The 14,920-nt window shown below is 42.7% G+C and overlaps 1 protein-coding gene across 1 annotated transcript in view; it reads right to left on the reverse strand.

The window, feature by feature from the left end:
- Positions 1–14,920, reverse strand: part of CUL3 (cullin 3) — a 230,913-nt gene that overhangs the window by 44,028 nt on the left and 171,965 nt on the right. The window contains exons 9-10 of the mRNA XM_030215800.1: positions 9,663–9,833; positions 181–288 (exon numbers count right to left, since the gene is read on the reverse strand). Of these exons, the coding sequence (XP_030071660.1) occupies positions 181–288; positions 9,663–9,833 (279 nt within the window). The remainder of the gene's footprint in view (positions 1–180; positions 289–9,662; positions 9,834–14,920) is intronic.

Consider the following 14,920-nt stretch of genomic DNA (forward strand, 5'->3'; position numbering starts at 1 on the left):
ATGGCAATAAAAAAGTCAGAATACGTAATTTCTGACAAGTGCACTGCACAAGAAACAAAGCAGCAAGTAATCCGCTTAAGGTTACAAGCATTATTCAAATGTTTAAGAATAAGTTTATTTTATAATTAGTCAATGGTATCCATACGAACAAGAACGGAACATGCATGTTAGATTCTTTACCCCAGTGGTCTGTAAATGTTGCCTGAATTCATCCATGGTTGTGTTTGAGATGCTCATATCCCTGAACATTCCTTCCAATTTAGATGTAAACTGGCATCCGCACTCAGTCTATAAAACAAAATAAATATCAACTTAACATTCTACAGTAATAAACTAAGCACAGTTCCTCCCTATAATGTCTTAAATACAGAGAGCATTCTGAACTGAAAAAAAAAAATGCAGAACAGTTTTTACCAAAAGCAACATCTTACTCCTTTCCAAAAGATGTGTACTGCAGTACCTGTAGCTTAATAAAGCTGACTTTGCAAAAATTGAGCTTTGTCTGCTTTATGGTTTTCAAATCAAAATTACTTCAATCATGTCATGAATAATAATGGAATTATCAAATGGTTTTCTACCACCACCCAATGAAGTCACCAGCAAGAAAACAATTTGAAAGCTAATCAATCATATTCCGTATAAAGGACCTGGAATGGCTAAAAGCAACTTGTTTTATTAGCTAATGTTAAAATGCTTCTTTGTAGGTGTGCAGTACTAAATTGTGAACAGAGCTTTGATTATGTTGGTTGATAAGGAATGATTGTGGCGACTCCCTTTATTCTACTAGGAAAATTCTAGTTTAGATGGAATATGAAAATGTACTGTTAGCAGCCCTCCAGGAGTTTAAATATGGAAAAGAAAATCCCTTAAAAACTGACAGTCACCTGGAATGCTGAACTGAATATAGATTTGAATGACAAAGATTAATAGTATATATAGAATACATCAAACTTCAATTTAAGAAGAATGGATTCTTTTCATTAGATTACTGTATTGCCTTACAAGTACCCTTTCTTCTTTTCCAAGTTTCGCTCCACCATTAAACTGGAGAGGGTACTTTGTGATGTGTTTGCATTTGCATATGTGGTGGTCCTGTATTTATATTTCAAATTTTTATAAGTGTGGCAAAACAGATTTTATTTTATGATTAGTTTGTTGATTTCCTTACCCATAATTTGTGTTTACCAGGTACCACTTGCCTGTTACCCTGAGCAGAAATTCTAATTAGCCTCATTTACTTAGTGAGGCAGATTTTGGAGGGGTGTTCCTTTACTCAGCACCTGGAGGCAAGTTCAAGAAATGACTTCTATAAAGATAATTGTTGTTTTAGTACAGGGTGGTGTAGATTATTGTGGTCTTGTTTTGATCTTGATTCATGATTTATTTTCCTTTGGGTATCAGGTAATAGGCTACAGTAAGAGCATTGCTAGTTAATGTTTTCTTGTTTTCATGGTTATTCGCTCATTTGTGACCACCATGGGATATGTAAAGGTATTTGTGCACAAAGTTTAACATGTATGCTCTTTGTAAAAGGTAATCTTAGAAAGAGAAAAATGTCAGTAAACTAAAATTTCCTTGGCTCTTATCCCTCTGGGAATTGGAATTCACTTGACATCTATTCATAGTAACATAGTAGATGACGGCAGAAAAAGACCTGCACGGTCCATCCAATCTGCCCAACAAGACAACTCATATGTGCTACTTTTTGTGTATACCCTACTTTGATTTGTACCTGTGCTCTTCAGGGCACAGACCGTGTAAGTCTGCTCAGCACTATCCCCGCCTCCCAACCACCGGCTCTGGCACAGACCGTATAAGTCTGCCCAGCACTATCCCCGCCTCCCACCACCGGTTCTGGCACAAACCGTATAAGTCTGCCCAGCACTATCCCTGCCTCCCAACCACCAGTCCCGCCTCCCACCACCGGCTCTGCACAGACCGTATAAGTCTGCCCAGCACTATCCCCACCTCCCAACCACCAGCCCCGCCTCCCGATCTGGACTAAGCTCCTGAGGATCCATTCCTTCTGCACAGGATTCCTTTATGCTTATCCCAAGCATTTTTGAATTCCGTTACCGTTTTCATTTCCACCACCTCCCGCGGGAGGGCATTCCAAGAATCCACTACTCTTTCCGTGAAAAGTGATAAGTACAGCTTGTTAAAAGTTATACTTATAAATGTTATATCTGCTATTCATTTGCCTGGATTTATCAGCCTAATTTATGATCCCAGTACTGAAAATCAGTGATAAGCTCCTAACTTCTTTTCCCCACCCTAAATCTGCCCATTACCACCCAATTTTTCTGCTCTTAAATTTAAGTTTAGTGACATTTTGAGTAAATATTTATGCACACAGCACTAGTAAATTTTCAAAGAGGCCAATTAATTCTCAAAGTTGAATATGGAATCCAAAGTCATATTAAAAAGTGTTTGAGTAAAAAAAAAAGTTAAATTTCAGAAATGAGGAGAAATAGCTAATCAACAGGTAAGGCAAGGCTTCAAAGAAAATATCTAGCTTTAGACAGCATTAAAAACAGCATGCGAGCCCACCAGTCAACACAACTGGTTGCATATAGCTTGCAATATCGAATGAATGACTCCACTGTGCTGCAATTTCATACTGAAATCTAGGCTCCCTTAAAGATGTCACCACCCTGGCCATTCCCGCCTCAAAATTTTGAGATATTCTTTAGAATGAGACACAGGACAAACTCACGAGAGTTCAAAAACACCTTTAAAATAATATAAATACTGGTGAGAAAAGAAACATTTATATAGATGAGACTGGTATAGGAGCTAAACAGTATAAGAAATGAAGGTAAGATTTGAATTCTGCTATGCATCCACCACAGTATACACTATCGGATTTAAAATAAATATCTCTGAAGAGTGGGTTGACTGCTACTATAAATTTTTTTCTTCCTAATTTTGCCACTACAGAAGACCATTTTGCTTCTTTACACATTCCTTCTAATGAAGCTTTCTGCTATTTAGCATATGCACACAGCCCTTGTTGTGCAGTCTAGAGCTGACTGGTTGATCCTTAGTAAGCTTCCACAATACTTTTTTTTGTTACATTTATACCCCGCGCTTTCCCACTCATGGCAGGCTCAATGCGGCTTACATGGGGCAATGGAGGGTTAATTGACTTGCCCAGAGTCACAAGGAGCTGCCTGTGCCTGAAGTGGGAATCGAACTCAGTTCCTCAGTTCCCCAGGACCAAAGTCCACCACCCTAACCACTAGGCCACTCCTCCAATCCTTTGTCTAACCCACTCGAAAACAGTAATGGCTACTGGGAAATCTGTTAGCTGTTTAGTCTTTCAGAACTCATTAGTTTTCTGCTGATAAAATTTTAGGGTCTTGTGATTTGTACAGTATGACGTTTCTATTTGGTTTGGAGCATTCAAACACAAGGACTGTACTACAATTTCTTGGTTCATATCAAAATAAGATTTGATCTTTTATACTTTTACATAAAGGAAAAAATTGGCAATGAAGCTAGGAAGGGGTAAGGCAATTGTAGGGGCTATAGAATGCTGCAATGAAGACAAAGAAGAGAAAGGTGGGTGATGGGAGCAGAAGCTGGGAGTGGAGCTCTGGTAGAAGAATAGATACAGGCTGTGAAAACGAGACAAGCTGAAAAATGGGACATGATCTGGGAGAGAGAAAGAAGAGCAGATGAGTGGGGGAGGAGACAAAAGTTGTAGAGTTAAGAGTAGCTGAAAGAACTGAAGAGTAGCTGTTCTGGATTGGGAAAGGAGAGGGGCTGAAAGAAAGGCTTTAAAATGTCACACTATGGAGCGATAAAGTGAAGTTATTCACCTGTAGCGGGTGTTCTCTGAGGACAGTAGGCCAAGTATTCTCACACTTGAGTGACATCTGACACAGCCCGATGCAGATGCTGACTGCCTGAACGAATCAACTGTCATGTCGGGTATCCTGCTCAAGGCAGTAATGAAATATGAAAATGTGGATAGAAGACGTCTCAGTCTATGGCGGCTGATCTCAAGTGGGCTACAGATGTCGCCATGGCTCTGACATTATGAGCCTTAACATGACCCTCTGGAGTCAGCCCAGCCATGGCATAGGTGAAGTAAATGCAATCTGTTTGCGGAAGGCTACCCCTATCCAGTTTGGGTCAAAAGAAATAAAAAGCTGTGTGGACTGTCTAAAGCTTTAATTTGCTCCAGATAGAAGGCTAAGGGTCGCTTGCAATCTAAGGTATACAGTACAATTTTGCCAGGATGGGTATATGGTTTTGGTACAAAATGTTGGCAGAACAACTAACTGATTAATATGATACTCCGATATTACCTTAGGAAGGAACTTAGGGTGTGTATGGAGAACTACTCTATTGTGGTGAAACTAGTGTAAGGTGGATTAGCTACTAGGGCCTAAAGCTCAATGACTCTGCGAGTTGAAGTGACCACCACCAAACACACAACTTTCCAGTTCAAATACTTCAGATGAAAAGGAATCAAGTGGCTCAAAAGGAGCTTTCAATGGCTGAGTGAAGACGACGAGGAGATCCCATGACAGTGGATGATTTGACAGGAGGCTGTGTCAACATCAAACCTCTTGAACAACTAGAGGCTGTACAGAGATGGGCTTTCCTCCTACATGGAGATAAGCAGCACTGGTTGCACTGAGATGAACCCTTACAGAGTTGGTTTTCAAACCAGACTCAGAGACATACAGGAGGTATTGTTTTTGTATAGGACAAGTGAGGGGGCCTAAGGTATTGCCCTCACACCAGTCAGCAAACCTCCTCCACTTAAAACTCTTAGTGGAGTCTTTCCTGGAAGCCAGCAAAATGAGAGAGACAAACCTTCTGGCAAATCTAAATATTCGAATTCTACTCTCTCAACACCCAAGCCGTGAGGGCCAGGGATTGGAGGTTGGTATGCAGAAGGGATCTTTTCCTGAGTGATGAGGGCTGGAAAATATTCTAGTTTCCACGGATCTTCGGAGGACAACTCCAGAAGAGGAGGAACCCAACACGGAGTGATTAAGATCATAGTTCCTTGGTCTTGACTGAGTTTCAGCAAAGTATGAGAAATATTGGAGGATATGCATACAGAAGTCATTTCCCCCAAAGGAGGAGAAAGGCATCCAATACTAGTCTTTGTGATCTGAGCCTGGAACAGAACTTGGGGGGAGGGGGATGAGGAGGAGAGAGACCTGAGATGCCCCACTCTCGGAAGATCTTGCGAGCTATGCCCATGTTGAAAGACCATTTGTGCAGTTGCAAGACCCTGCTCAGTCTGTCTGCCAGGCAGTTGTCCTTTCCTGGTAGGTACATGGCTCAGAGGATCATTCTTTGAAGGAGGGCCCACTACCACCTGACACAAGGGGTAGGATCCCGTACTGTCCTGCTTGTTCACATAGAACATTGCAACCTGGTTGTCCATTTGAATAAAAATAATTTGGTTAAGTAGCCAATCTCTGAAAGCCTTTACAGAGTTCCAAATGGCCCTGAGCTCGAGGATGTTGGTATGGTAAGCTGTTTCCTAAGCAGACCAAGTATTCTGGTTGTGAAGCCCATCTACACGAGTTGCCAACCACAAGTTGTTTGCGTGTGTTAACACCTTCTAAGGGGGTGGAATTTGGAATGGTAGTCCTACAAATTCGGCCGGATTGTCCACCAGAGAAGGAGGAATCCGCTAGAGTCCCAGCTGCCTGAGACAACTGGAAAGTTAGAGTCCACTAGGCCTCTATCAAATGGAGACGTGCCATGGGACTGACATATACTGTTGAGGCCACGTGGGCCATTAATCTCAACATTTGTTGAGTGTGACTTGCTTGCTGCTTCAGACCTGCAAGGCAAGTATTATCAAGGCTTCTGCTCTCAATTGGGGATGAAAAGCTTAGGACTATAATATATCGAGCAGGGCTCCTATGTATTCCAATCACTGAACCAGGCGAAGGTGGTATCTGGGATAGTTGATCACGAACCCCAGTAGATAGTTAGGCGCATTGATCCTCCTTGACCAGTCAATTGTACAAATAGGGAAACACATGTACTCCCAGTCTGCGCAAAAATGCTGCAACCACCGCTAGACACTAGGAGCTGACGCGAGGCCAAAAGGCAGAACGCGATACTGGTAGTGGTGTTTCCCTATTAGTAATCCGAGATACGTCCTGTGGACTGGGAAGAATAAAAATGTGGGTATAGGCATCATTTAGATCCGGACAGCATAGCCAATCTTTTTCTTGAATCATGGGGACTTAAGGTGCCCAGGGAAATCATCCTGAACTTTTTGTTGACAAAAACATTTGTTCAGGGCCCTTAGGTTCTAGGAAAGGACAACTGCCTGGCAGACAGACTGAGCAGGGTTTTGCAACTGCACAAATGGTCTTAACGTGCGAAGCTCGCAAGATTTTCTGAGCGTGGAGCATCTCAACAACAGCGCTGCGTACGTCTAGTAGCGTTATAGAAGTAAGTAGTAGTAGGTCTAGGATGGGATGAAATCCTCCAATTTTTTGGGCACAAGGAGAATAGTAGCGTCGCTGCCTATGCCCATTCGAAAACCTCCAATAAGAGGCATTGGCACTGTGAAGAGAACACGAAGACACATCCTCCCTGCTCTGTGGAAAAACAAAGACCGAGGAACACACACTTGCATGTTGAGTGGGAAGGTGCAGTGCGTGTGTGTTGGGATGCTTCTAGAAATTTCTACAATCATCTTGCTAGTCAGTGTCCGCAGCGGGCTCCATCGGATGGCGTCACCCAGATGTGAAAATACGGACAGCCTGCTTGTCTCCAAAAAGATTGTCTCCTCGGCAAGGGTACATCTGCCAAGCTCTCCAAAACCTCTGGTTCTAGCTCAGAGATGCAGCCATGAGTATGCAGATCTCCACATCTATGACAGAGAGACTGGATGCAAAATCAAGTCCCGTGGCCAGATACTTCCTGCACTCCTGCTGCTTACTGGCCAACTGACAAAGCTCTGAACTGTTTAATTTGAATGCTTGATGGAAGATGGGTGATGAGTGAGAAGTATGAGTTTGCTACAGGAGGGGGAAGTCTTTGAATGGTGTATGAGAGGGAAGGGTGGCTGGAGAGGGATTGGGGGGAAGAGGGTAGGATGGTTGAGGAAGGAAGGAAACGAAATCTACAAAAGGGAAATGGAGTTGGTGGGTGTTAGTAGAAAAATCAGTGTATGCAACCCATGTTACAGTGGGAAAAAGTGGATGATATCTTAGAGTTATTGGAGGATTATGGGTAGTAACACGATGATGATGGCCAGCTAGAATGTGGACTAGATGAATAACCCAATAAAAAGGAGAAGGTATTGAGATACTTAGATGTTACAAGGAGTGGATGTAGCCAAGTTACAAAAAATGAAGCTTTTAGATAAGGAATATGAAAAATTATAGCAAGGAGGATTGTGTGTGTGTGTGGGGGGGGGGGGGGGGGGGGGAGGTTATTTTACTTTCCCTTTGGTTCTAAGAAGTGAGGGTGTCATGCCAGTAAAGAAAAATAATTGAGGGAGGACAAAAAAATGGTTTGGGTAATGGGCAGACAAACAGAAAATAATGCTTATTAATCTGTATGTATGTATTTATTTTACATATTTTCCATTTATAGCCTGCCTATTAACTAGGTGGGTTCAAATATACACACATATAAAACAAGAAATAAAATACTAAACATCAGATCATCTTTGTATACTGAAACCTGGTGCCTCAGGCAACACCAAAATAGACCTATGCAAACAAATGCTTTAGTAGGTCCTAATATGCTCTTAATGGGCCGAAACACAGATTTTACAACATGACTGTTGGAAAACATATGGAAAGAGAAAGGAAAGTTCTGTGTCAGTGTGTTTAAGCTCCCATGAATTAGTCGATCTATGGCGAGAAAGCAATATAGGTGTATAAGAGAACACATACTTCTCAATAGTTAAATGGGTCATACTCCACACTAATTATCTATTTGTTCAGCTCTCCTCCATAGGACAGTGGAAGTACCTACAAATTCACCCTACAGTGATCTGATATCATGCTATAGTGACTAGGTACTAGGAAGGAAGGAGAATGGGTCTCAGACATGCTGAACGGCCAAGTGTGAATCTGTTGCTAATACCAGCATTTCTCCACCCCCTTCCCACGATGACCAGCATTTCAATCCTCCAACCCCCACTGTAACTGGTATAACTCTCCTCCATCTCCTTGATGAATTTCTCTTCTTACCTCTTCTCCCGACTGACACCAACACCAACACCAAGGTTATGGTGCTGGACCAGTGTGGTCCTGAAGTTTGGTTGGGGGGGGGGGGGGGGGGGTACTTGGCCATTATTAGAAACAATATGGTACTCTGTTTCCATTTTGCAATCAATATTTTTAAACTAGAAGATGTTTCCACAGGTAACATGGCAATAGCTGAATCTACATCAGAGCAATTGGAACAGCCAACTGGAAGTTATGTCTTTTTGAAGTCTTACAGATTTAATTTTTGGGAATATATCTTCTGTGGTTCGCATTTATCCATTATTTCTAAAAATGCAGGATGAACTGGAAGAAGTTAAGTCTGCTTTTTGCTGTTTCCTCAAATAAGGCACTGTTTTCCAAAACCCAATTTGAAACTTGAGTTAGTGTTATTTATAATAAAGCATTGTCCTGTATTGGTTTTCACCAAAAGTACAAGACTATAATATTTAGAATGTTCCACCTTCTCATTCAGAATTTTCTAGGACAGTGCATGTGCCTGAGCAGGAATGACTAGAATCTTTTGAAAAGAAACTCTTGTGTTTTTATTATTTAGCCATGCAATTATTGTGAGAATCAAAAGCTATTTGGAGGCTGAAAATCCTGTGTGTGAATGGACCATCTCTCTATCCTCACTCAGCAGACAATCAACTGTTTTCTTGCATTCTTGCTTGGTACACATTACACTTTTTCCTTATGCAGGTATTTTTCTGCTTCCTGAACCTATTTTTTTTTTTTGTTACATTTGTACCCCGCGCTTTCCCACTCATGGCAGGCTCAATGCGGCTTACATGGGGCAATGGAGGGTTAAGTGACTTGCCCAAAGTCACAAGGAGCTGCCTGTGCCTGAAGTGGGAATCGAACTCAGTTCCCCAAGACCAAAGTCCACCACCCTAACCGCTAGGCCACTCCTCTAGGCAGCAAGTCATTTAAAAAAAAAAAGAAAACCTTAGTAACAAAGCAAACAGTTCCTGCTACTAGCTAACTTGAATGCCAACTCATGGGTTTCCTTGCTTAGCAACTCTTTCCATGATGAATTAGCATGGACAGCTGCAGGAAGTGCTGGAAGATGCTTGAAGCATCTCTTGCTGGCATGGCCCTACTCTACTGATAATGAATAAAAACTGAGGCAGAAATGGCTCAAGGTAGCTTCATTACTGGAAGATTCATATTTCAGTACAACAGTATGTAGAAGCTATTGGTCAGAACAGGCACCCAACAAGTTTAGCAGATAGCTAGAGTGTCACTGGAATTGAGTTAACAGTTCTGGCCACAAACTGCAGGTCACAGAAAAAAAATGCTTAGCACTATCAAAAAGAAAAAGTTCAACTGATGTTGACTCTGGCAAGCTGATTTTTCTTTTGTGGTAATCTCAAAATTTATTTGAAATTAAATGTAATATTTTGAAACAACTTTTTTAAAAATTCGTGTCCTAAAATGCTACCTTACCTTTAACTTAGAGATCATGTTTTTCTCAGAATCATCAGACACACTTTTGTTTGTAAGCAGTCTTCTTGCTAAGTGCTGTTTATAGTAACGCTCAAAAACGTCCTTTTCCTGCATGAATCTAAACAGAACCATTGCTTTGTCCAATATAGTCTCTACTTCTTGCTCTGTCAGCTGTAAAAGGAAAAAAAAGAAAGCACATAACCTTACTGAAAAAAAATACTATATTTCCTTGCTAAACTAGAAAAGCTATCACAATACTTTGCACAATTGAGTGCATTACATTAAACTATGTTTTTCAACATAAAACATACATTCGGGAAAAAGGGAAGGTCAAACTGCCTATGATACTATCTACATATAATAGTAGCTCTGGTGGTAGTTCTCTTTGTCCATGCTATATTTCTCATCATTAGCACTAGACACTTATGAGCTGTTGAATGTACACACCGCCACGACACACAGTGCTGAGACTCAGACACACACATCACTGGAATAACAGGCACATCAGTGCATGTAACACTAGTAATATCAGGACACAAAGGCGCAGTATAGAGAACAGGGATATTCATTCTGCTATAAATGTTTTGTGAGTTACAGCTAGTATGCTGAAGTAGTTCACAAAGACAAATAACTGCTGGCTCTGAAACAGAGATGATGATGATTAAGTAGCTATCAGATAACAGCAGTAGTAGTGGAAAAGCCTCAATAGTTTGTGCAATTCTAAAATAGTTTTATATTATGTTACACTTGTATATTACTTTTTTCAACTAAAATAAGTATGATCTAAAGCAGTTCACAACAAAAATACACCAGTCAAATACATCAAGTAAATACAATACAGCAGCGGCCCTATTAAAAAAAAAAAAAAAAAGTTCAATGTGAGCACCAAGATCATCTCTAAAGTGGCAGACAGCATGTCAAACTTTGTCATCTTGTTTCCACTCCCACCCCCTTCAAGCTACTCTGCCTTCCTATTCAGTTTATAAACTCTCTCTGTACTTTCTATGAAGGCTTGTTTGTGGTACAAACAGCTATTCTGTTGTTTTCCAGCATCACATAGCTTGCAGTAAGTTTGAATTGCATAATACTGTCTTGTGAGAATATAGTAAGATTTTGGGCAGCACATAGCTTACTCACCAAGAGCCACATGGTGTAGATATTAAACAGAATTAACGGTCATGGAAGTATGCCAGTAATAAGTTTGGGAAAGCCAGGTACAAATTGTGCACTGAGTAAACAGTCATGGAGGCCATCACTTAGGCCTTGCAATTAAAAACACTGCAATGCAACTGTGATACACAATAAATCAAATCTAAATACATAGCATACCACCTTGAGTGAATTCCTTCAAAAAGGCAGTAAATAAATCCTAATAATACTGTGTATATACACATCAATAGATTAATACATTAATGGTGTACATGCTGGACTGCCTCAATTTAGCTGAGGCTATATTAGAACATCTGAAATACCATAACTGTAATGAACCAGCTCAAATTTAAACATATCAAAATGTGCCAATCTAGATAAAATTTCAAATTTTTATGTTTTTGTTTATTTAAAAACTTGCTATACCACCTTTTCTGCGATACAGGTCAAGGTTGTGAAGAATACAACATTAAAGTAATCTAAGCTCGATACAATAAGTACAATTGTGTAGTGTATCAGGGGTAGATGCACAAAAAAAACCCGAGCCATTAACGTGGGTTTTAAACTGGTTCAAGCCAGTTCAACGAGCAAGTAGTAAACCATGCCATGCACAAAAGGGCATTTTCCTGTCACGGTAGCAGCTAACGAGAAAGGAATGCAAATGATCCAAAGGATATTATAATGAGCTGCACTACCGTTGTAAGCTATTATAATGAGATGCACTAAGGCATTCTGATCCCCTTACCGTGGAAAACCTAACGGAAGGTCTGCACCTCTCGTTAGGCTGGGGCTGCTGTGAACGGGACCCATGGAGACCAGTGGGAAAGTGCCTAACACTCAGGTAAAAAAAAAAAAAAAAAAAAAGAAGAATAAGCTGCGTGTCCAAAGTGCTCGTAAGGGACTTTAGATTTTTTTTTTTTTAAGTTATGGCACCTTCGCTATGCCTGTGGCCGTCCCTGCGCCGCCCGGGAAAAGGAAGACGTCGCGCCGCTCACCCCCTCCACGGCCTGCTGCAGGAAGGCTCCGGAGGTTCCTCCCTTCCGTGATCCTGGCTCAGCCGCCACCCCTGAGAGCCCACCCCAGGCAAGAAAAGTGCAGGAGAGCGCAGTTGAGGACGTCCATCGTCCACTTCTTTAACTCTCGTCCATCTTCTGCCCCTAGGTCTCTCTCAGCCAATCACAGCATGCTTAACGCGCTGTGATTGGCTGAGAGAGACCTAGGTGCGGAAGATGGACGGGAGTTGAAGACGTGGACGATGGACGTCCTCAACTGCACTCTCCTTGCCTGGGGTGGGTTCTCAGGGGTGGTGGCTGAACCGGGATCATGGAATGGAGGAACATTGGAGCCTTCCTGCAGCAGGCTGTGGAGCGGGTGGGCGGCATGGTGTCTTCCTTTTCCCAGGCGGCACAGGGAGGCGCAGGGATGGCCACAGGCATAGCGAAGGTGACATAACTTAAAAAAAATTGTTTAAAAAGTCTCTCACGAGCACTTGGGACATGCAGCTTGTTCTTTTTTTTTTTTTGAGATGGGTGTTAGGCGCTTTTTGGATGCATAACGCTTGGCTGCTCTGCACATGCTCAACCGGCCGACTGACGTCGGAGGGAATAGAGAATGCAAGTGAGCTACAATGAGCAGCTCATTTGCATTCCCTTTCGTTGATGCATTCCCGTTGCTTACCAATTTGCTAAGGAATCAGTAAACAACAGGCATTAACGATTGTTTTAGTGCATCTTCCCCTCAAAGTCAGAGATGGCGAATCAAACAAAAGTATCTAGGGACCAGAAAATCAGTCTGCACAACTGAGAACACTTGTTATTTGGTTGACAGAATAGAGTCAACAATGATACCCAAACACATGAATGAACCTATAGGCTGGATGGAAGAGTACCAGAGAACTAAAGGTACTACTACTATTAAACATTTCTATAGCGCTACTAGACTTACGCAGCGCTGTACAAATCAACATGAAAAAGACAGTCCCTGCTCAACAGAGCTTACAATCTAAATTGGACAGACGAACAAGACAGCTAGGGGTGGGGAAATTGCAGTGGTAGGGGTGATAAATGAGGGTGTTGAGTAAGACTCATGGTTAGGAGTCGAAAGCAGTAGCAAAGAGGTGGGCTTTAAGCCTAGACGAAGACAGCCAGAGACTGAGCCTGACGTACTGGCTCAGGGAGTCTATTCCAGGCCTAGGGAGCAGCGAGATAGAAGGAACGGAGCCGGGAGTTAGCAGTGGGGGAGAAGGGGGACGACAGGAGACATTTACCCAGCGAACGGAGTTCACGGGGAGGAGTGTAGGGAGAGATGAGAGCGGAAAGGTACTGAGGAGCTGCGGAGTGGATGCACTTGTAGGTCAAAAGCAGAAGTTTGAACCGTATGCGGAAGTGGATAGGGAGCCAGTGAAGCGACTTGAGGAGAGGGCTAACGTGAGTATAGCAACTCTGGTGGAATATAAGACGCGCAGCAGAGTTTTGGACAGATTGAAGAGGAGATAGATGGCTGAGCGGGAGACCAGCGAGAAGCAAATTGCAGTAGTCTAGGCGAGAAGTGATAAGGGTGTGGGTAAGGGTTTTGGTAACGTCCTCGGAGAGGAAAGGGCGAATTTTGTTAATATTATAGAGAAAGAAACGCCAGGTTTTGGCAATCTGCTGAATATGAGCAGAGAAGGAGAGAGTGGAGTCAAAGATGACTCCAAGGTTGCGCGCAGACGGGACAGGGAGGATAAGAGTGTTATCTACCGAAATAGAGAACGGGGGGGGGGGGGGGGGGGGGGGGGGGGGGGGAGAGGAGAGGCAGGTTTAGGGGGGAAAGAGGAGAAGCTCGGTTTTGGTCATGTTTAGTTTCAGGTGGCGGCGAGACATCCAGGCAGCGATGTCAGACAGGCAGGCCGATACTTTGGTCTGGATTTCAGCTGAGATATTCGGTGCGGAGAGGTAGATCTGGGTATCATCAGCGTAAAGGTGGTATTGAAAGCCATGGGATGAGATCAGAGCACCAAGGGAAGAGGTATAGATGAAGAAGAGGAGAGGTCCTAGGACAGATCCTTGGGGTACACCGACTGTTAGCGGGATAGATGTGGAGGAGGAACCACCAGAGTATACGCTAAGAGTACGTTGGGAAAGATAGGAAGAGAACCAGGAAAGAACAGGGCCCCAGAATCCATGAGAGGATAATGTATCAAGGAGTAAGGTGTGATCAACAATATCAAAAGCAGCAGATAGGTCGAGGAGGATGAGAATAGAGTAGAGACCTTTAGATTTGGCCAGTAACAGGTCATTAGAGACTTTGGCAAGTGCCGTTTCAGTCGAGTGAAGAGAGCGAAAGCCAGATTGGAGCGGGTCAAGAATAGCTCGATATGAAAGGAAGTCGAGGCAGCGGCGGTGAACAGCAAGTTCAAGTATCTTGGAGAGGAAAGGGAGGAGGGAGATGGGCCGATATCTAGAGGGGCAGGTAGGGTCCAGTGAAGGTTTTTAAAGAAGCGGTGTGACTACAGCATGTTTGAAGGCATCAGGAACAATCGCAGTGGAAAGCGAAAGATTGAGGATATGACAGATAAAAGGGATGACAGTGGGGGAGATAGTATTAAGTAGGTGAGTGGGAATGGGATCAGAGGGGCAGGTGGTAAGGTAGGGGGCCTAAAGTGGTCCATTAGCCAGCAAACAGTTTTGTTGATGTTAAGTGCTAGCCTATGACCTTTCAACCACTCCAGAATAGTAAAAGACTTAGATTTCTCAGCACTGGTGGCAAAAGACTTACCTCTTTCAACATTGGTGACGCCAAAAGTGTCTTTTACGAATTCCAGGAAACTCTATCGATAAGTATAAGTCCACGACTTACCCAAGAGGGACCCAGAGATAAGGTCAATGGCTTGTGGGACCAGGATGGGCGTTTACATTTGGTTCTATTTTCATTGGCATTAGTGGTCCGAGAATCAAGCATACAGGACACTGCTTCTGCTTGGGTGCCACACCAGACTGCACTGTCGGCACTGAATCTGCTTTCCATGCTAATCAATTCTGCATAATGGAGGTGCTTGGCACCTGCAGTCCATATGCCAATAATAGGACGGGATTCCACTTCTTTCTCTAGAAGTCTCTGCCTTGTGTTTA

Source organism: Microcaecilia unicolor, chromosome 10, assembly GCF_901765095.1.
Source record: "Microcaecilia unicolor chromosome 10, aMicUni1.1, whole genome shotgun sequence".
Taxonomy (NCBI): domain Eukaryota; kingdom Metazoa; phylum Chordata; class Amphibia; order Gymnophiona; family Siphonopidae; genus Microcaecilia; species Microcaecilia unicolor.